At 32.5% G+C, this 22,429-nt stretch overlaps 3 protein-coding genes across 5 annotated transcripts; all 3 read left to right on the top strand.

Annotated features, from left to right (window-relative positions):
• Positions 1-2,684: 2,684 nt before the first annotated feature.
• LOC145091539 (polarity axis stabilization protein) lies at positions 2,685-5,790 on the top strand. Of its 2 annotated transcripts, none has more exons than XM_079029279.1 (4): positions 2,685-3,020; positions 3,478-5,136; positions 5,250-5,442; positions 5,537-5,790. In XM_079029279.1, exons 2-4 carry the CDS (start codon positions 3,605-3,607, stop codon positions 5,672-5,674), a joined length of 1,863 nt encoding a protein of 620 aa, XP_078885405.1. In that variant the 5' UTR covers positions 2,685-3,020; positions 3,478-3,604; the 3' UTR covers positions 5,675-5,790. The 2 variants fall into 2 exon arrangements, with proteins under 2 accessions (XP_078885405.1, XP_078885404.1); XM_079029278.1 differs by having other exon boundaries at positions 5,534-5,790.
• A 5,408-nt stretch (positions 5,791-11,198) lies between these two features.
• On the top strand, positions 11,199-13,444 carry LOC145091538 (abscisic acid receptor PYL8-like). Its single transcript, XM_079029277.1, has 3 exons — positions 11,199-11,533; positions 12,684-12,899; positions 12,983-13,444. The coding sequence occupies exons 1-3, from the start codon at positions 11,399-11,401 to the stop codon at positions 13,199-13,201; spliced, it is 570 nt and encodes a 189-aa protein (XP_078885403.1). The 5' UTR covers positions 11,199-11,398; the 3' UTR covers positions 13,202-13,444.
• A 5,122-nt stretch (positions 13,445-18,566) lies between these two features.
• On the top strand, positions 18,567-21,460 carry LOC145091537 (putative polygalacturonase). Of its 2 annotated transcripts, XM_079029275.1 has the most exons (6): positions 18,567-18,735; positions 18,820-18,863; positions 18,965-19,317; positions 20,038-20,158; positions 20,242-20,416; positions 20,562-21,460. In XM_079029275.1, the coding sequence occupies exons 3-6, from the start codon at positions 18,973-18,975 to the stop codon at positions 21,259-21,261; spliced, it is 1,341 nt and encodes a 446-aa protein (XP_078885401.1). In that variant the 5' UTR covers positions 18,567-18,735; positions 18,820-18,863; positions 18,965-18,972; the 3' UTR covers positions 21,262-21,460. The 2 variants fall into 2 exon arrangements, with proteins under 2 accessions (XP_078885401.1, XP_078885402.1); XM_079029276.1 differs by lacking the exon at positions 18,820-18,863.
• Positions 21,461-22,429: the final 969 nt, after the last annotated feature.

The following is a 22,429-nucleotide window of genomic DNA, read 5'->3' as shown; positions in this document are numbered from 1 at the left end:
TTGGTTTTGGGGTGTTGATAAAGGTAGCAAAAATCAAAAATTATGATTTCTCTATGTGTATCCACCATTAAGAGTACGACATTTGGAATGCTAGTTCCTTTTTGTATTCTTGAGTGTCTTAAGCCTTTAAGTGCTTAACTCAAATAAGCACTAAAGGAGACAACTCAAGAAGTCTTCTAATCTTGCAACAATCTTCAAAAGACAACAAGAAGAGGGAGAGAAGGGAGAATTCGGCCATAGAGAGAAATAAAGAGATTTCACCAAAAAAATAACTAGTTTTTTTTATGCAAATAGTCCCTTTTTATATATCATGCAAGTTAAGGGTCTTATAATAAAATACTCTCTTATAATTATTATTTTAATAAAACAATAATTGATACTATTTATTAATGATCACGTTAATATTAAATATACAAAATGTGCCAACTTGATAAAGATGTGACTCTATATGATCATATATTATTAGCAATATCACTCCATAATGATTCTTGGTCATATAGTTTCAACACGTACGCCCTGCTTACGCTAGGTACGCCCAACGTATGTGAGCTTGCTCCAAAATTACAAAAATACCACTATGGGTCATTTTGCAAGCTTTCTCATGCACAATGGCTAAAATGCAAGAACCCTTCATTCTTAGGGTTAAAATTGAAAATACTTCATCACCGGAATGTTACAATATCGGATGTAGGGTCCGTTTAGTATACATAGTATACTGTTTGAAAATCTCACTAAATCTAGCTTAGACATCACCCATGTAAGTAGATCAATCAATATTTTGACATGAAATCACTAATAAATCTTATTTATAGATTCATAATAATGACTATAAATATAAATATCAGTTATACTTGAATTAAGATAAGTGAAACTTAACTTACAAATATTTTCCTGGCGAAAAGTCAGAAATTGTACTGGTAGAACTCCGACTCGAGAAAATCCGAATCCTCAAAGAAAGACCTTAAAAATCGGGCCTAATAAGGAAATTTTCCAAAGAGAGGTTTGGAAAATGTGTGAGGAGGAAAGGGTGGCGAATAGGGTTTATATAGGCGGATTTTTGATTGGCGCGCCGCGCCCTGGCCTGATCGGCCTCCCTCCTTGTGACACGTGGCATGTTCTAACTGGTCCTACGTCAGTGACTTCTAGAAGCTCCTGCGTGCTGCGCCCAGTGCCACGCGCGCACAGAATTTTTAGATTTTCAAAATTTTCATATATTCGTCATACAAGCTTCGTTTTCTACGGTCTTTATATCCACACGTAGCTATCGACGAATACTACAATTTTCATTTAGATTACTTAAGCTAATAGACAACCCATCTCTGATTCACTATTTACAACACACTTTGCCATATCGAGTTGAACACGAAACTTTAAAGAATCATAATTTCTTTATACGAAGTCAGATTTGAACGTTCTTTATATGTACAGAATCACCATCACGATTACTTCAACCTTTATTTAGATTATTTATCCTAGATAATATTTTATTTTTGACGCTTATTTTAGCTCTAATACTTATGTTATTTTATAAACTTATATATATATATATATATATATATATATATATATATATATACACACACACACAAATCACGTATACTCAAATGATTATCTTTCATTTATTCATAATAATAATATAATTGTTGACCAACGTTAATTACATATTTTATTAATGCATAGTAAGAAATGCAGGTGTTACAACATTGTATAAGGGTGATCGAGACTGCAAATGATCCAACCCTAGAGGCTTAAGTGTGTTTAAATAGCCCCAAAACCTTAAAAACACGACTAGCCCATTGGGCCGGAAGCACGCTACCCTTTTTAAGAGGAGTTATGTGCTTCTTGCGAATAATTCCAGATTTTCAGCAAATGTGATAAATGGCTTCCTGCTTCCCCCATCCTTCTACTTTCTTATCGACTATAAAAACCTCAATTTAAGAGTGGAAAAACACCATCGTAAATATGATGTTACAAAGACAAAGATTTGTTGGTAACTCATGCTGCACCCACAATCCGACCAATTCTTGAATTCTCCCTAACCACGAAGGACTCCGACGGATCCATGAGAAACGCAACGAGAAAACTTCCTAGCCACAAACACTTCAATGGATCTGACCCAAAACGTCGCATACTCAAACCACATATTCTTTTGACTCATTGTACTGAAACCACAAAAATTGAACAAGTCGATGACCCTTCAATCAAAATACCCGGTTCCCCCATTTTAAGTATTTGAATTAACTTATATGGTGATAAAAAACTATAAGTTGATAAATTCTTTATTTAAAAAATATTTGGTTGATGACAAAATGCTATAAATTGGTAAAGTTCTAAAAATATGTTTAAATTAGTTTATATATATAAAATGCCAAAATAGACATGTTTATATATTTAAACTAATTGGTATTTTCACATATAATATTTTACATAACAATATTAAATTATAAATAAACTATAAAGGTTAGATTTTAATGCAGGTATTATAGTATTTTTATATTTATAAATAAATGAACCGTAAAAAATAACTTTTTAAAATGATAAAAACTTATTTTAAAAGTGTTTATCAGCTTTATAAATACTTTTTTTAAGTCTATTCGTTTTTTTAAAAAACTAACAACTCAATAACCAATTATCAGACTTAATCCAAAATACCTATGTATATCGATTTGTTTATGTGGAGATTGTCATCTAAAGGTAATCAGAAAGGGCAGAGCTCCCGTTTCCTCCGCTTTCAAAATTTATAGCAATGAAAATACTGCCTAATCGAAAGAGAACAAACCCCACCCCAAAACTTATTCGAAAATTCGTTTCTTCTGCATTCAAAATCAGTCAAAAATTTCACATCATATCAAGACATTGAAGACCATTAGTAAGTGTATCTACCCAGTACCCACCCAATCGCCTCAAAACCCTTTTGCATTTCTTCTTCTAGGATCTCCTGCTCTCACCCACTTCTCTTTCTAACTACATCGCTTTCTCTCCCGATTTGGATTCACCCCTGTTTGGGGAAACAAATTCAGGTTATTAATTACAAACCCTTTTATCTATTTGATCTGCTAATTTCTTAAATGAATTGTAATTCTCGGATCAATTGATTCTCTATATCTAGGTCTAATTTTGACCATTCTGCATGTGTACAGTCTAACCCTTGTGACATCCCGTTGAATTGAGTACTTCAAGTCTGAACATTGTATGCATTTTCTGTTAGTCTATGAATCAGATAGCTATATTTGTTTTCAAGCTTTACTTTTATATCGGTATCGAAGTATTCTTCATTTTTGCATTCAATACCTTAGACGCCGCACTTATCGTACATCTGCTTCCAAATCGAAGCCCTAGATGTTTGGATAGGTGTTTATCATTGATGCAAATATATGTTTTTTAGTATTCAAGTTTTGATTTTTACGCTTGTAACACTGAAGTATATTACAGCTTTCAATAATCTCTAAATTGATCCCGACTTCTTATGCTTCCTAGGTTCAAATTGACGAACCATTTGAATGAAGTTATTTCTGCCAAGTTTGTAGCTTCTGATGAACGTGAAGGTAGATGATGGATATCAGATTGCTATATTGAAAGAGTAGATTCATCTTGTTAGCTGGCAATGAGCAGGTCACCTTCATTTACAGCCAGGACAGAATCCAATGCATATGTGGATCCAGAATCTGTACAAAAATGGATTGTTGCATTTTGCATTATTAGATTCGATCTTGAACAAGGTCAACTCATTGAAGAATGTTATCCACCTGGTTGTCTTACCCCTGAAGAAGAACTCGACATTGCTTTCAGTTCATTCCCTGATTCAGTATCCCAACACCATAACCGATCAAGCATCCATGATTCCATGTTCTTCTTCAGAACACAAAGGCGAGGGAATCTTCCAGGTGAAAAGACACATAAAAAACCGAATGAATCTAGATCCAAATACTTATACGGTTTTGTATTCAATAGACAAAGACACGATGAGAGACTGAAACGAGGTGGCGAACAGAAATCAGTGGTGATTCTGTCACGAAGTCCATATTCCAGTTTATTTAAACCTTTATTACAAATCATGGGTCCTTTGTATTTTGATGTTGGAAGAAAAGCCATTGATTATATTGCTGGTTCTATGTCAACATGGTCTTCACCTTTACCCGGTCAACTCATGGAGCTTCCTATAGGAAACGCAACACTTAAAGTCAACCTGCCACCTGTCCATAGCTTGTCATTCGATGGCGAGGTGGCATTTGAAGAGTCTGCTTCCTCCATGGCCCCACTTCTTCCTACAAATCAATCAATCCCACATGGCCTCTTTCATGATTCAGATGTTTTCGGGATTTTTCGTGGGCTTTTATTACAACTTTGGTTATTATGGGAACTGTTATTAATTGGTGAGCCTATATTGATTATAGCACCAACACCCCCACAGTGCTGTGAAGCTGTTGCTAGTTTAATAAGTCTAGCTGCCCCACTTTTCATCAGTGTTGACTTTCGCCCGTATTTCACTATCCACGACCCGTATTTTGCCCGTTTGAATTCCCTCCAAGAAGGTGAAACTTTCCCTCCAATTCTTTTAGGGGTCACGAATCTTTTCTTCTTGAAATCTCTTCGTAATGTACCCCACATTGTCTCTGTTGGAAGCCCGGCTCCGAATTCGGGCAGGGTCGGTTTTTCTTCACGGGCATCCACAGGCAGGCTTTCGGGCAGGCCGGAAGGGTTTAACTTTCCAAATCTGAAGAAGTTTTCTCCTTCGAATTTGTTAAGTGCTGTGAAGTTAAGGAGAGATGGGCCACTTTGTCTTATGACAGAACACAAGGAAGCTATCTGGAGTAGTTATATGCCAATTACTAAACCGGACACATCTGTTTTGAATAGGCTTGTTGATGCTGGATTATCTCCAAGGGTAGAAGAGTCAATGTCGGTTGTTAATAATGAGATACTTCGTCGCCATTTCTTGGAGCTTACTACAAATTTTTTAGCTCCATTTGGCCCTTATTTTAGAGTTAATACGCCTTCTGTGGGGTCATCTCCTTTTCTTGATCCACCTCCTTTAACTGCTTTTGATGGTGATGAATTTCTTGCAAGCTTATCCACTAGAGGTCCTGGGAAGTTTTTATCCAAGAGGATGAGGTCTAATTGGCTGGATCTCTACAGGTAATAGTTTTTTCATTTTATTTGATATATATTTTTTTATCGTGTAGCATAATTGATATCCCATCAAATATGTTGGAACATTTTATATAAAAGTTTGATGTGTATTTTTGAAGGCGGTTTATGAAAGGGCATAACTTTAAACCATGGTTTCAAAGAAAGCGAGCTGTGGCTGAACAAGAACAGCATAGATTATGGAGGCAAGCAAGAATGCATGCTGACATCAGAGAATTCATTTCCAGATCATCTGAATTGGAAATTGTTGAGAAATTCCATGCAATTGAAAGGCATCTTCTTTTTGAAATGCAGGCATGCATCCTATCATATCTTTGTCTTGTTGACTTGAGGCTATTTTTTTAAAGGTATTTATATAACATACATGTGGTTAATTTTCCTGCAGCAGTCTGAAAAGTTGGTTGATAATTCAGAGGCAACATGGCATAAACTTAAAGGAGATTTGCAGGTGGTTTTCAATGTCCTTCCTAAAGACATGCAGCATCTCCTCCTTATGAACCCAGAAAGAGCAACCCTTTTACAATGACACCTGTCTTTCACCATTGTTAGCTGTATTCCCCACAACCACAAAATATGAGATTGAGATTTACAACTTCTAGACATGGTCTTTATTCTAGGTCAGTTATATCTGTCACCAACAACTTTCATTATTCATTATATAATATATATATATATATATATATATATATATATATATATATATATATATATATATATATGGTGTTAAGTTGATTCAGAACTTATTGATTTTTTCTTACTCATCTGTTACAGACATATATATATATATATATATATATATATATATATATATATATATATATATATATACGTATCTCGGATAATTGAAGGCATAATCAACACAGCCAATTGGTGAATCATCTTTTTTGTGGGTATTATAAGATAAGGTAACATGTATTATTATGTAATAGTTATTGCGATCTATATGCATATCTACTGGATTTGTGTTCTAGAATCAGATACTCATATATTCTTTAAACCATGTTCATTACTTTTTTTTTCTAGAATTTAGGATATTGGTTTTGTCATGTGCTAATACAGATGATATGTTATTGTTATAATCTCAGGAATTTTTATTGTTTGAGTTTCTATTTCCCCTCCAAATATTCTCATTCTTGGATTTTGTTTTTCATTCCCTTGAAAATGTTACTTTCTTTTTTTGAGTGAGTACAACAAAAAATTTTAATTATGTGATAATAATTCTTTTTTTATTTTGTATTTGGCTAAATGCACAAAATAGCAATTCACTTTCATTTATTTGCTTATCAAGGCATTGCACTTTGAAAATTCTACCAAATTATAGTATTGTATTATTAAAAAAAAAAAAATCTTATTAGGATATTGTCATTTCAAAAATATATCAAAATACTTTGTATTTGGATGATTACTGAAGTTGTTCTAATTTACTTTCTGCTATGTTTTTGCACTTTGTATCTGCCATCTACTATAACTCACGGTTGTTCCAAAAAAATGATCTCATGATTTGCAACCTGAAAATGGAAACTTATATAAGGTTGCATTTTCTTTGTTCGAGTATTGTTTTGTGGGATGTATTTTTCTAAGATTTTGTTATATATGTATTTGGCACATTGTATGATGCAAAAATAGAACATTATTATTCATTTGGATATACCTAAATGCAAGGAAACTTAAAGCTAACCGAATTACCCACATAAAGAATTTCAAAAAATGTTATATGGTTATTGCATAATATAGAGAACAAATTTCTCAATTGCAAGAGGCCCAACACTTGATTTTTTTTTTGTTCCTTTACATGGTTATTTTATTTACTTTTATTAGTTGGATTTATACTCCACTAATAGATATTGTTAAACCTTTACCTAACCCAATAAGTACCTATCTCAATTCCGAAAAAGATATAATGTTTAGTTTAATACATAATTGAGTAAAAATAGTAAATTACTTATCAAAATATCTTAACGCAAACAACACTAATTAATTAATTAAATACTTGGGGACTAATACTAATTATCTTGTTATAGTATCTTGTCTTTAAAAGAAGTTCCGACTTTCAATGCATTGAGAAAAAGAAATTCATTGCCCTCATGAAAAAAATGTGACTTTCAAATTTCAATGCATTGAGAAAAAACTTACCTTATTTCCCTCGTGTTTACAGATTTTTTTTTTTTGAGAACGGCGGATGCATTAAAAAAGACTAGCAAGACGCTAGACAAAATTACACAGTACAAGCATTACAAGGGGAGATACACCAAACGAACCAACAAATGAAATTATAATAAGATCTATGCTTAATCCAATTAAATGTAACCAGTTGAATCTCATCCGCCGTTTGTAAAGGGGAGCTTCTCCTTTTGTTGAAAACCAAGGAATTACGGGTCTTCGAAATTAACCAAACCACCAAATAGATTAAGGCAAGTTTAAGCTGTTTCTTCTTCTTACCCTAAACAGGTTCGTCTAGCTCTTTGATCAACTTCATTCCACTTCCGGGGCAATTCATCAATAAACCACTCCAATCTTGAAACCATTTCTAAATTTAAGATGCAAAAGAGCAATCGAAGAAAAGATGATCAACATCTTCATCCTCTATGTTACACATAGGACAAACAACAGAAACTAGGGGAATGCCCATCTCTTTTAAATTTTTTGTCACCGGAATACGATTTATGAGAACTCGCCACATGAAGCAATTGATCTTAATTGGGACCCAACTAACCCAATTAAAATCACGTAAAGGGCTGTGAACTCCAAGATTTTCAGTCATCAAAATCCTCAATGAGCGGACAGAAAAAAGCCCCGAAGCATCAAATGCCAACGACGGCTCAGTTATCCTTTGTAAAAAGTAAAGGAATCATAGCCGAAACTATTTTTTATGCACATACAATTAGTTTTATTTTTTTTAGGGGTGTGTATGGGGCGGTTTGGTTCGGTTATTGATCCAAACCGAACCATAACCATTACAATTGGTTAATGTATTTCAATAGCCATTGGGTAGCGGTTACTATTGGTTTTGGATAACGGTTTTAGTCGGTTAATGGTTACATAATGGTTCAAGGTGACATAAAATTAAAAATACTTTTCTATAAAAATTAAAAAACATAAAGTCAATTGTTATAAAAGGTGAATGATTATGTATATATAATTGTATTGATAGAAGATTATTTATCATATATAATTCTGAATAATTACCCTTTAAAATTTTATTCTTCATATAATTACGTATAATATACTCCTTACATCCCATATTTACTGTTCAATTTTGACTTTTAAATTATTTATTTTTCAATTTTAACCTTAAATATTTTTATTTATGTTATAAATACTCGATAAAAATTCTAAAAGTGAAAAGACATTTAAAACACAATTCAGTAATATATTTTGCATCAAGTGTTATATATATATATATATATATATATATATATATATATATATATATATATATATATATATATATATATATCAAGTGTTATATACTCCATGTAGTATTATGGAGTTAGGTACCTAAGCTTATATAAGGTTGTTAGGTATATTCACTTTACCTATATATATATATATATATATATATATATATATATATATATATATATATATATATATATATATATATTTGAAAAATAAAAATTTCAAAAGTCAAAAATGGACAATAAATATGGGATTAGGAGGGGGGAGTATTTAATATTATATTATATTAATATTATCGGTTCGGTTAATAGTGGTCCGGTTTAGATGAAAACCATAACCGAACCATATGTATTTGGTTAATCAAAATTAGAAACCGCACCATAATTTTTAGTAATGGTTCAGTTAAAATGGTTCGGGTATATTGATTAATTTGGTTATGGTTTGACTTTTTGGTTAATATGATCACCCATATTTTTTTTTTATAAATATATAAAAATAGATATGCAAAATAAATGAGTTCTTACAAACTTAAATGCATAAAAAAAAAAGTAAAAAAAAGTTAGAGACCCAATTTATAAAAGCAAATTAAAAAAAAAAAACATTAAACTAAATGAAAAATATCAAAAAATACAGAAAAAATAGATAAGAGGACATAGTTGAACTAGCATAAAAAAGTTCAATAATTATAAAAAGTTATACAAAAAGAAAAATTCATTTACTAAATTTGAAAGTAATCCATTGGCCAAATATAGAAATCATCAGAAACCAGAGTTTCTTTTAATTAACTGTCATAATGCTACATTTTAAACATTTTATATATTATAAACTTACTGATATATATATACAATAAAAAAGTGAATAAAAATAAACAAAAATATAATTGATTACCTCATAACTCAATATCCCTAAAAAATATCTATGCCAGATTTTTTTTAAAATGTAAGAAGAAAAGACAAAAGGACGAAGAGAAACAAAACGACAAAAAAGGCATTAAAACTTCGCAATGAGGTCGCTAACACTGAATAAAAAAAGAAAAAGTAAAAGGAAAAAAAGAAAAGGAAAAGGGAAAACCTTAAAGTGGAAAGAGAGAGAGGGGGTCAAATACAACGTACTCGCCACAAAAATCCAAACCTCTCTTTAACTTCTCCCCTTAACCAATAGCGTCACTTTGTTCCAATACTATTTTTATGTATAAACATTTTCACCCCTTCATTCATACTCTTTTGTCCCTTTACACCCCTTCTTCCCGTTTTGTACCCCAATATTTCTTCATTTCTCCCTTACACTATTCCAAAATGATTTTTTAACCCCTTCATTATTATATATAAGAAAATAAGTGCATCTTCATGTTCATGTTACGAGAAGTCTCGAATCCCAATATATTTGAATAAAACATCTTATCATCTACCACTCGGACAACATGTCATTTGTAATGTGGATTATTCATTGAATTTTTTTTATCAATATTCAACAACTGAGCTATTATTTAACTTTAAGTTGTGAAAACTTGTATGAAATGTATTGTACAAGTTTTACAACGGAATTTGCAAAAATGTTTTTCCTCCGAGTCAACTTATGATAGTGCTTAGTAATTATGAACTTGTGAAAATTTGACTAGTTTTAAAGGAGTTTGATTGAATTATTTACCAAAGACATTTGCTTTTTTGTGATAACGATATGTTGTTTTGTTTTGCATGCTTTAACAATAAAATGGTAACATGGGCCGGTGAAGTGATGTATCAAAGAGTTTTGGACAATATAGCTCGATCATGTTGGGCTGACTCGCCAACACTTTTCTAATTTTTCATATTTTATAAATAGTTTATGTATTATTTTTCATTATCATTAAAATAATGTACAATTTCTCAAGAAAGATAAATAAAATTTTGGAATCTTAGAACTCATTTAACTGTCCTATGTCGGGTCATTTCAATTTTAAGTAAGTTTTGTAATTTTGATTTTTATTATGTGGAAGATAGATCATGTTTGGCAAAACTAGCTGATAGTTGGAAGTTTGAGTTTTTATTTGTTATATGAGTGTTTGGAAAAAATAACGGAAACTTTGGAAATATGTAAAATTACATAAAAAGACAATTGTTTACAAAAGCTAAATATATAATATATTTTTAAAGTCAATTCTAGAAATTGATTAAAAAAACTCAATAACTTTTTTTTTTAAATGTTGTATAAAGTAATTTTTAGATTTGAAGTTTTTGTTTAAACTAAAGCTAAACATTTATAGTTTCAAAAAAAAAATGTTCAAATTTTTTTTTATTAAAAGTTAAAAACTAAAAACGATTCAAACGTTAAACATACCAAAATATAAATCGGTTGTAAACTTGCACACGGTGGAAGATCTGAATTTTGCATTTTGAAAATTTAATAAATCAATATCTTTTAATATAGTTACCAAAACACGAGTAAGTTTACAAAATATATTCATTTTTCCAATGAACGAATAAGCAAAATAAAAAATAAAAATAGTAAGTTGTTTTGAAACCCCTTTACCATAGGCGCATGTAGTAGATTTAGAAATTTCTTTTTGTCAAAATGCAAGGACTAAAAAATACAATGTTAAGTAGTGTGGGGGTCAAACAGATATTATAACTATTTTAATATCACATGAAAATGGTGAAGTGAGAAAAGGGAGATGTGGATGAGAAAGAACCAAAAGCCAATTAAGGCACACAGACACAGAAACCCCCAATTGGTGATGTGATTATTCTCTCTCGGAAATCTCAACGCATCAACCGACTTTCGAGAGTTTTATTACCACCAGTGATCAATTTCTGGTGACGGATCGTTCGACGGCCGTTTTTTGTCGTTATTGTTATTGATATTTACCTTACCGATGGTAATCACCGGACACGACGACGCCACAGGTTCATCGGAGTACGATTACATTAGGAGACACCATAAGCATGAGGTTAGAGACAATCAGTGCACTTCATCTCTCGTTAAACACATCAAAGCGCCTGTTCACCTTGTAAGATCTCAAATCTATTTTATATATAATGACTTTTATCCTTTGTATACTTTAATTTAGTTTATTACTGTTTCGTGGATCTGAGTTAAAGGTTTCAGTACTTTTTAGTAATCTTAATGCATGCGTGAAAAGATGGAGTATTCCAATTGGAAACTGTATTTTCTGTTCGTGATTTAATTGCTGATACAATTCGTTTCCTCGTTAATTTAGTTGTCTATGGATGCAATCAAAGTGTGTGTTGTAACCTGTAAGATATGCTTCATAAATTCCTCAAGCAATACTGGACATGCTTTCCTTTTCTCGGTCGTATTCGGGCAGCATGTATACGCCTGTCGCATTGATTGAGATTTTTTTTTTGCATTTATTAATTAGATAATGAAATTTCTAGACTTGTGTCTATGTGGTTGCTTGCTTCCTCAAAGAATTAAAATCCTTATAATGCTTAAAGCAAGGCTTCCTATATGTGTTTGGTAGGAAATATTGCTTTGTGTGTGTGACAACCAATCAGATTGCTTCCATTTCAACACTTGTATTGGTTTAATGCGTTAATTTTCGCTTGGATTATCATATTTACTCCTCTAACTGCTGATTTTGAAGCAAATCTATATTCACCATGAAAATGCATTAGACACTTGTATTGTACAATCGATGGATGATGCATTTTCGTAGTTCTTGGCTTTTTCTGTCTACAAAAAAGAAAAAGAAACAAAAAACTACATAAATCATCAATGGACGGAATATGCCAAAATTATTTTGGAATCCAAAGGCAGCAACATACATAACACAGGACAAAAAATTTCTGGAGGTGCATCAGTGACAATAAAGTTACTCATATCTGGTCCCCCTCCTTGTCTCTAAAAGACAGAGAGAGACATATCAAAAATGGGCATTCAATTTTATGTATCTAAGTATCACTGCTGCAATAATAAAGAAGGTTACTAGGTATAGTAATAGTAAATATCTAGCATTCTACTCTTCCACTTCCCAAATCTTAACATACATACAAGTATCAACTTACGCTTATTATTGCAAAAGTTTATTATAATAATATCTTTCCATCCATTGCTCCTCCTAGCTAGCTAGATCAACCAAAACAACTAATCTAATTAGAGTGACCAACATAACATGTATATATATATGTTTTTGAAAGGTATGGTCTTTGGTTCGGAGGTTTGACCAACCACAGAAGTACAAACCGTTTGTTAGTGGATGCAATGTTCAAGGTGAGCTTGAAATTGGAAGTGTGAGAGAAGTGAATGTCCGATCTGGACTTCCTGCAACCACAAGTATGGAAAGGTTGGAGCTTCTGAATGAAGAAGAGCATATCTTGGGGATGAGAATAGTTGGTGGTGATCACAGGCTTCGGGTAATATAAATCTTTCTTTTATATAATAGCATTAAACTTATTTTTTTTCATGTATTATTAAAATTAAAAAAAAAATTGTACAGAACTACTCATCAATCATTACACTTCATCCGGAGATTATAGAGGGGAGGCCAGGCACATTGGTGATTGAGTCATTTGTGGTGGACGTGCCAGATGGCAACACCAAGGATGAGACATGTTACTTTGTGGAGGCTTTGATCAAATGCAACCTTAAGTCATTGGCTGATGTGTCAGAACGATTGGCTGTGCAAGACCGAACAGAGTCCATAGTTGGAGCATGATGAATGAATGAGAGATGGGAGCCGAGGTTAGTAGTTGCCATCTTCATCTTCATCTTCATCTTCATCTTCATCCTCATCCTCATCTTCATCTTCTTTGTGCATATAGCATTAGACTTTGTTCCTAAGTGGATTTAAAAAAAAAAAAAAACTATGACTGATTGTGTTTCGTAAAAATCTTATTCCTCTTTGTGAACTATATGTTTGAACCTCATTCTCTAAATCTCTTTAGTCTTTGTCCTCCTCCATCGTCCTATTGTGAATATGAATAAGTAGAATAGGAAATTTTGAAAATCCCCTTTTTGTAAAGAATGTTGAAATGTAGTGGTATTATCATATGTCATATATAATAATGACTATGTGGTCTATGGAGTTGGATAATGGCTTGCTTAGTTGCTTATCTATGCAAGCTGTTTTCCAGACGTGAAAACTGTGTTGGACGTTATGTGGCATGTCACCAAAGTTTGTTGGAACTCACTAAGTAGGTTATGTAGTTGGATTGACCGAATCACTTCTATAAATACTTTGCTCCTTGTCTTGTGGTTGTATTATTTTCATTCAATGCACAAATAATAAACTTTTACTTTTCTTTTCAAAAAATACTCCTACTTTATAATGATTTACTTACAAAAAGTAGTGCAAAAGTGTATAAAAATCCCTAGGATTTTCCCTCTTTAAAAAATATATATTGTTAGTGTTGAAACCTCAAACTTTGTTAAACTTATGTTTGGTGGACTAGCTGAAAACATGTAGAAGATTGAGTTTTTATATAATAATAAAGAGTATATTTGAGAGAGTTTTAAAAAAGCTCAATAAACTTGTTGAAACATCAGTTTGAGTAGTTTTTTCAAACCTAATTTATAAACTATTTTTGGTTTGCCAATACGTCAATTTAAAAAAACTCAAAAAGCCAAACTTGCTAATATAATCTTCTTACTTTTTTGGCAGTTAAATACTTACAACCCGTTCCTTTTTTTTTTTTTTTTTTGAACTAGTAGTTATAACAGAACCAACACATAGCAAGGGTCTACATCACAATACCATAGCAAGTACTAGAATTTACATTCAAAGAAAAGGGAAACAACACCCAATTTACCCAATTGCATAAATACTAAGAACGGCTAACAATAGACAATTCCATAGCAAACGGCTAACAATAGCTTCCTCTCTCTCTCTCTTTTTTTTTTTTTTGGACAATGCTCCTATTCCTCTACAAAATTGAGGATTTCTCCAACATGTGCGAAGGTTTGACGAGAAATACTACACCAACTGAAGATACACTCCCTTGCCTTGATTGCAAATGGACAAGTCACAAGAACATGCTCCCACCGTGTAGAAAGATCATAAATGATTCTTCACCTTATCTCATGAAATACTAAATATCAATCCACTCAAACTTATAAAAATATAACAATTTCTAATAAGCTCATTCAAAATATCAATCACAGTGTCACATGTAACCAAAAGTAATATCAACACCTCACAACCATTGCTCATAAAGAATGTTCATGATGTCCCACATATACACCCCGGGCAGCATAATTATATTCCTCCTGTATATTCAATAAAACTTATGATAGTGATACTCACACGTCTACTCACAAAAGAGTATTAATAATATCTCATGTAGATACTTACAAAGAGCATTATGCCAATCTTTCTCTTCCTCGTCTACAATTTATTTCAAGTAGAAAGACAACACACGTAAACTTGTAACACTTATCATAGAGGTTCTCATTAAATTTCTAAAAAGAAGGTTTTACCTTATTGTTTGTTTGCTTGACTAGATTGTTGGTTACCTTATTAAATTGGAAGAGTGATATGATGGTTTATCATGGTCAAATACGGGTCATATCAAGGTTCTTAAACGATTTTTTTGGATGCCCATAAAATTTCCCGGCTGCTAAAGTGATTATGGATGGAAACAATACAAAATATTTTTTTTAATAAAATCTTTGAAGAAGATAATAAGAATAGTCTAACAGAATAAGTTATGCTAAGGCTTGGGAGTATGGCTCGACAAACACCACGCTAGGTGCACGATATGCCAAGTTTTGGCCCCCATCTCGGCAAGAAGTTGTCGAGTCTCTCTCCCCTTCTTCAATGCATTTGACCATTTTCACCGTTATAAATACTACTAAACTTAACATCCATTTTTACTACATCAAACACATATCTTTTCAATATCTCTACACAACCAAAAAACATGTTTTATTCAAACTCTAGAAACAACGAAAAAACATCAACTTGAAACTACCCAAACATTCCATCATTCTACCATCCACAAATGGACCGACCTATTTATTTAGCACCATATTCCATTATGTTGCTATGACATCGTTTATAGTCAATATCCAATGCAAATCGGCTACACTAAACCACTCACAACCATATTCGGCCTCTTCAAATGTGTTCTAGAAACTCAACTCCAACCCCAAACCCCACCCAAACCGAACCCAAATCCCGAAGCAAACTCAAACCCAAATCCTAAAAAGAAAAAAGGGAAGACTTCAATATACCTTGAATCCTGATAGAAAATAAGGCGTTGGTAGTTACATGGATTGATATATCAAAGGATTCGATGGTCGGAAATAACAAAAAATGGCTAGCTTTTAGAGGCATGTTCTTAAACGTTTCCTTAAAAAATGAGTTCACGAATACCAAAACAAAGAATCAATCTACACAAAATGGGGTAACATGAATAAAGAGGTAATGATATTTGGTGGTTTATTTAACAACTTGGAAAGCGAATGGAAAAGTGGTGAAATATATGTTATCACTTTCAACAAGGCCTAAAAATGTTCTGAAAAGAACACGAGACATTTTAAACATCTTGAGTTATGGAATGTTATAAAAGATCGCCAAAATGACATGACATAAGAACATCCAAAGTACATATAGGTGGTTTGAAACTGTCAAAAACATCTAACTCTATTACACTACTTCAGATGCTTGTATCGGGATCGACCTTAACGACGATGACACATTTGTTATTCCACTACCTTCCTGCCCAAAGGGAAGGGTCAAAGTAAAATGAAAAGGCAAAAGTTCAAATTCGGATTACCTACAAGAAATGGGGTTGGAGATCACGAGCTTCAATGTAGATTTGACCAAATATTTTGAGTTTGCTTTAGAAAACGAACGTAACAAATAAAAAGCTCGTGACATGAAGTTTTTAATACATGATTGAGTAATTACACCGGTGAAAAACATGAACTGGCTTTGACGGCAAAAATATAACATATAATTTTTTATGTTTATTATTATTTATTATTATGTTTTATAGTTTTTAATTTAATATTAGTGTAATTTTATTTTAAATTGATGAAATGTTTATTTTTTATTTTAATTAATTGTTTAAATAAATAAAAAATTAATGTAGCATACCATTCATTTTGTTGCAAAGTATTAGAAGAAGAAAATGTAAGAAGTGTAGTAGAAGAAGTGTAGTATAAATGTGATGTGAAGCTAGCATGACAAATTAAGAGAAAGACACTATGATATCATTCCTTTCAACTTAAAGACCCAAACCACAAAAGACTTATTTGTATCAAAATTACCGGGACAATGAGGGTTGGTGAATACGATACCTGGCATGACCTTGACCCTATACCCGGTTTTCGCCTTACAGGGATCATCAGCCTAGGACCCGGTTTGACGAGGAATACTCATCCTCAAACGGATGGATCGACCTCAGGACAAATTTCCATCCCTACGTGAGATAGTCTTTTTAGTGGAAACATATATATAGGTTATTTTGTTTCTTACATTTATTGTGTGATAGAAATTTAGTAAATTAAATAATTATTTAATTAAATAAATATAGATATTAAATGATTTCCATAATTATATGTATATTAAATAATATCCATAGTTATAATTCTCTTTTCTTGAAAACTAATTAAATCTGTCATTAATGTCAGCAATAACAATCTTTCAGAATGAATTCCCATCTAGGTTTTTATATATGAGTTCGTATTTTGTTTCAGGACTCACTAACTTAAAATACAATAAAGTTGCATTAAATATGAAGAACGAGAGTGTATTCTACTAGAATACACACTCATTCTGCTGGAATACATATTCATTCTTTTATATATGAATTCATTCTGAAAGAATATTGTAGTTGACATTAATGACGAATTTAATTAGTTTCCATAAAAATGAGTTATAAGTATGGATAACATTTAATATACATATAATTAATACTAAATTACTATTGGTGCATTCTAGTACACAATAGATGTGAGAAACATTTGAACCTACCTATACATATATATATATATATATATATATATATATATATATATATATAGGGTTAAGTTATTTTGTTTTCACTATCTATTGTGTGCATGTATGACTGATTCTGGACCAATCATTTTAGTTATTTTAAGAAAGTAATTAATGCATATTACATGTTGAAGATATAATAGGTATTAATTACATCTTCAGTATTTAATATGCATTAATTACTTTCTTAAAATAACTAAAATGATTGGTCCAGAATCAGTCATACATGCACACAATAGATAGTGAAAACATTTGAACCTAACTCTCTCTCTCTCTCTCTCTATATATATATATATATATATATATATATATATATATATATATATATATATATATATATATATATATATATGGGAAAAGTGAATATACCCTTAAGGGTATATAAGCTTAGGTACCCATACTCATTATACTATGTCGTTTTGTATCATATAATACATTCTAATTGTCCAATGTTCTTATAATTTAACTTCTAACTTGATTTACTTTCATGATTTTTATAAATTACACATTTATCTTCCTCTTACATAATTTTCATTTTCAAGTACAATATGTATAGGCTAGTAAATGTTCAGCAAATAGAGGTGATATAAGAGAAAGATAATAGTGAAATTTGGAAAATTTTGAAAGTAAATCAAGTTAAGGGTTGAAGTTTAAGAACATTATAATTGAATATATCAAACAAAACGATGTATTATGATGTGTTTGGGTACCTAATACCCTTAAGGGTATATTCATTTTTCCATATATATATATATATATATATATATATATATATATATATATATATATATATATATATATATATATAAAATTAGAAATAGTAAATTCAATTCCAAGTATAGAAACACATACCATAAATGTCTTTTTAGATTGATAACCGTTGATGATCTATCATTTATTATCATAATTTTAATTAAATTGAATATGAATAATACTATAACTTACCATGACAGTATCGGGTGTATATATTATATACAATATTTTTCTTTGATCCGACATATATCAACAAAAATACGAGCTAAATAAATACTTTAATTAAAAAAACATCACACGTTTATTATTCTGCATAGAAAATGAGTCTCATCTTTTGCAATTGAAATCTATCCGTTACTTTATCAATGGAATTAGAAACAAATGGTGCATAGCGTACTGAAAGAAGAAGAAGACGACAGATGCGTGTAAACGAAGTCAGATACCAACTTCCTGTCCTCTCATTGCACAACCACCAAAATTCACCGTCGTCTCAGGTCTGCAAAACCTCTTCAGTCTCCATCTCTTGCTTCCTTTAAGAAAATTCATTCCCTATTTTAAAATTTTCATCCTCATTGCAGATTTTCCTGACAATTCTCCAACTGCATCATCATTTTATTCATACGTATCGTTTCATTTCACCTAATTTACCGATTTACATCCATCAATTTTGAGCGAGGAGATAGGATTTGAAGTCTGATATATAGTATTCTGATTTAATTACAGGTAAGAAAATGAGGATTGGATGTGTTTGGGAAACATTGGCATGCCTCACCGCTGCAATAATGGTCCTGAATAGCTGCACGACGGCCGCCGGCGAAGTGACGACGTGTTCTGGAATTGTACCGATGGTGTACAGAAACGATAAAATATCGATAACGGATTTTGGTGGAATTGGAGATGGTAGAACGTCGAACACGAAAGCATTCAATGAAGCGATTTACAGGATTAAGCATTTGAGGAGGAGAGGAGGGACGCTGTTATACATACCTCCAGGAGTTTATCTCACACAGAGCTTCAACCTAACCAGTCGCATGACTTTGTATTTGGCCAAAGGTGCTGTTATCAAAGCCACACAGGTATATATAAATATGATGTTTTCTTCAAATCAAATCACTGTTCTATCTATCCTCATTACAGTTTCTTTTTCTGTTCAAATTGATTTATGAATGGTTACACTAGTCGACCAAATTCCATTCCGATTTGAACCAAACCGAGTTGCGATTTGATTATTAAAACATTTTAAAATATATATAAATTGAGTATTAACAGTTTGAGTTTTGAAGTTTAAATCCATGGATTATTTAATATTTTGTTGCTTGGTAAACTCTAATAATAAAAATAAAATAAATCATTTAAATGTAAATTAAAATTCATACTAAGAAAAAACATTATAAATTAGAGAAAACTTTACATATAAATAGACCAGTTTAATTATATCTTAATAGTAAAAATAAAAAAAAGGACCCTACTTGTACTTGTATGTGACTGAAAAGAAAGCAGAGAAGGGATAAGGTAAAGAGAATCCTAGTTGTAATTAGTATTTTGATTCTTTATACCATTTTGCAATAACAAAACTAACAAAAAAAACTGCATACATTTCAAAATATTATATACTGTTTCTCCACGTGCAGCCCAAATCATCTACGAAATCTTTCATTCATGATTCTGGGTAATGCGAATCTAGGCTATTCATTAATCTTGCTATTTAAAAAAAAAAGGTTATAAATTTTGCATTTATTCTAAAAAAAATGTTTGATAATAAGTTCGTATTTATTGTTTTGGTATTTATGTTTCAGAACACTGCAAACTGGCCTTTAATCGCCCCTTTGGCATCTTATGGAAGAGGGCGAGAGCGTCCTGGAGGAAGATATATAAGCTTTATCCATGGCGAAGGCCTCCATGATGTAATCATCACCGGTAAATTAATGCATGCTCTCCTATCTTCAAATTCCGTTTACATTTTTAATTTATTTTTTAAAGATGCAAAACTGTTTTATTAGGTGAAAATGGCACAATCGATGGGCAAGGTGGGGTTTGGTGGAACATGTGGAGACAACGAACCTTGCAATTCACTAGACCAAATCTCATCGAGTTCAAGGACTCTAGAGGCATCATCATCTCTAATGTCATCTTCAAAAACTCACCCTTTTGGAATATTCATCCTGTTTACTGCAGGTAATTTCCCAATTACCCCATTTCTTTTATATATATATATATATATATATATATATATATATATATATATATATATATATATATATATATATATATATATATATAATCTTTTACTTAATATATTTCATATATGAAAACCAAACAGCAATGTTGTTATTCGGCATGTGACCATATTAGCTCCACCCGACTCTCCAAACACGGATGGAATTGATCCAGATTCAAGCTCCCATGTCTGCATTGAGGATTCCTACATCTCAACAGGAGATGATCTAGTGGCTGTAAAAAGCGGATGGGATCAGTACGGAATTAAATACGCTCGTCCCAGTAACGATATCACGATCCGCCGACTCACCGGATCCTCTCCCTTCGCCGGAATTGCAATTGGAAGTGAAACATCTGGTGGGGTGTATAATGTGTTGGCAGAGCATATAACTCTTAAAAACATGGGAATTGGAATCCATCTAAAGACAAACATCGGTAGAGGTGGAATTATAAGAAACATCACTGTTTCTGACGTTTATATGGTCAATGTTCGCAAGGGAATCAAGATTTCCGCTGATGTAGGTGATCATCCGGATAAAAATTACAACCCGAATGCCCTACCCGTTTTAAAGCATGTCAGGATCAAAAATGTGTGGGGAAAAAAGGTCCAACAGGCCGGTTTAATACATGGTTTGAAGAACTCACCGTTTACAGATATTTGCCTCTCTAATATCAATCTCCAAGGTCCTATAATTAGTCCCAGAAATGTTCCATGGAAATGCTCTTATGTTAGCGGAGGTGCTATTCATGTTAACCCGTCGCCTTGTTTTGAGCTTATCCGTACAAGATATAAATGTCGTTGACCATGAAAGCTTGAAAAATGAAATCCAAAGAAAATACGAATTTGAATTGATGCCAAATTCAAACTGATTATCACATTGAAATAACCTGCATAGGTTTTTATTCATCTAAATATGCTACATCTCTCATGGATGCAAAAAAGTAAAGGATTGTTGTATACAAGTGATTACATCATATAATAATTCAAACATGCTTTTAACGTTTTGTAATCTAATTGATAAGCATTTATATAATACACACGCAAGTGATACATACCTCGATCATCGAGGATTCATCAATCAAAAGTGTGCTTCAGAAACTTGCCGATGCGCCTCATGAAACTGCCTTTGTGTTCTCTCTTCTCCTTATGGTGGCGTGAAGAAGTAACCATATTCTCGCGGTCGAACATGAACTTTGGCACGAATTCTTCATCTCTGCCATGGTGGTGGTGGTGGTGGTGGCCGTACTTGTGCTTGAACTCCAGCCATTCTGTCGGAACCTTATCGCCTAATGCTTTCGGATCGAAAGTGTAGCTCTTGCTAGATAGGATCATATCGTTTCCGTACGACGTTTTTGTCTGAGGGAGCATGAACGTCTTCTGAAATTTCCGGCATGGATGACGTCGGACAAACCTGAGTGGGATCCGAGAAGTTTTATCAAAAAACTGACGTTTGATCGGACGTGATCTTGTCAACCTCGGACGCGGCGTTGAGTCAATTGTTTGAGTGTTCTCAGAATCCGGCAAACGATCATTACTGATAGTTTGATCTAAGTCCGATTTAGGCTTCTCGATTGAAAGATGAACGTCATCTAACTCGGCGACAGCGACAGATTCTGCGGAAGACTTTGAGGTAAACGTGTCTAAGCCGATCCGAGCGGTGGTAAAGGAGAATAACAAGAACGTGAAGATGGTGAAGACGGCGATCTTGTTCTCCATGGTTATCGAGTACGCCTCTGTGAGTGTGAACCTGAGGAGAGAAAGAAAAGGAAGAAGCTGAGGTATAAGTGGGAGGAGGTGGAGTACGTGGACTGCATATCAGCCGTCCACGTGGTTGTGTATTTGGTGGTGAGAAGATTTTTGTGCCGTTGGATCCACCGAGGGGAATTGGAAAAAGAGTCGGTAGGAGACTTTTCCCACCGCGTCCCATTCCTTACGCCATTCTATTTCCGAAACTAATAATTTTATTGATT

This window comes from Lactuca serriola, chromosome 3 (assembly GCF_051521515.1).
Source record: "Lactuca serriola cultivar US96UC23 chromosome 3, Lser_US96UC23_V15, whole genome shotgun sequence".
Classification (NCBI taxonomy): domain Eukaryota; kingdom Viridiplantae; phylum Streptophyta; class Magnoliopsida; order Asterales; family Asteraceae; genus Lactuca; species Lactuca serriola.
Note: the sequence above shows the minus strand (reverse complement) of the source record. Positions and strands in the feature narration are given on the sequence as shown.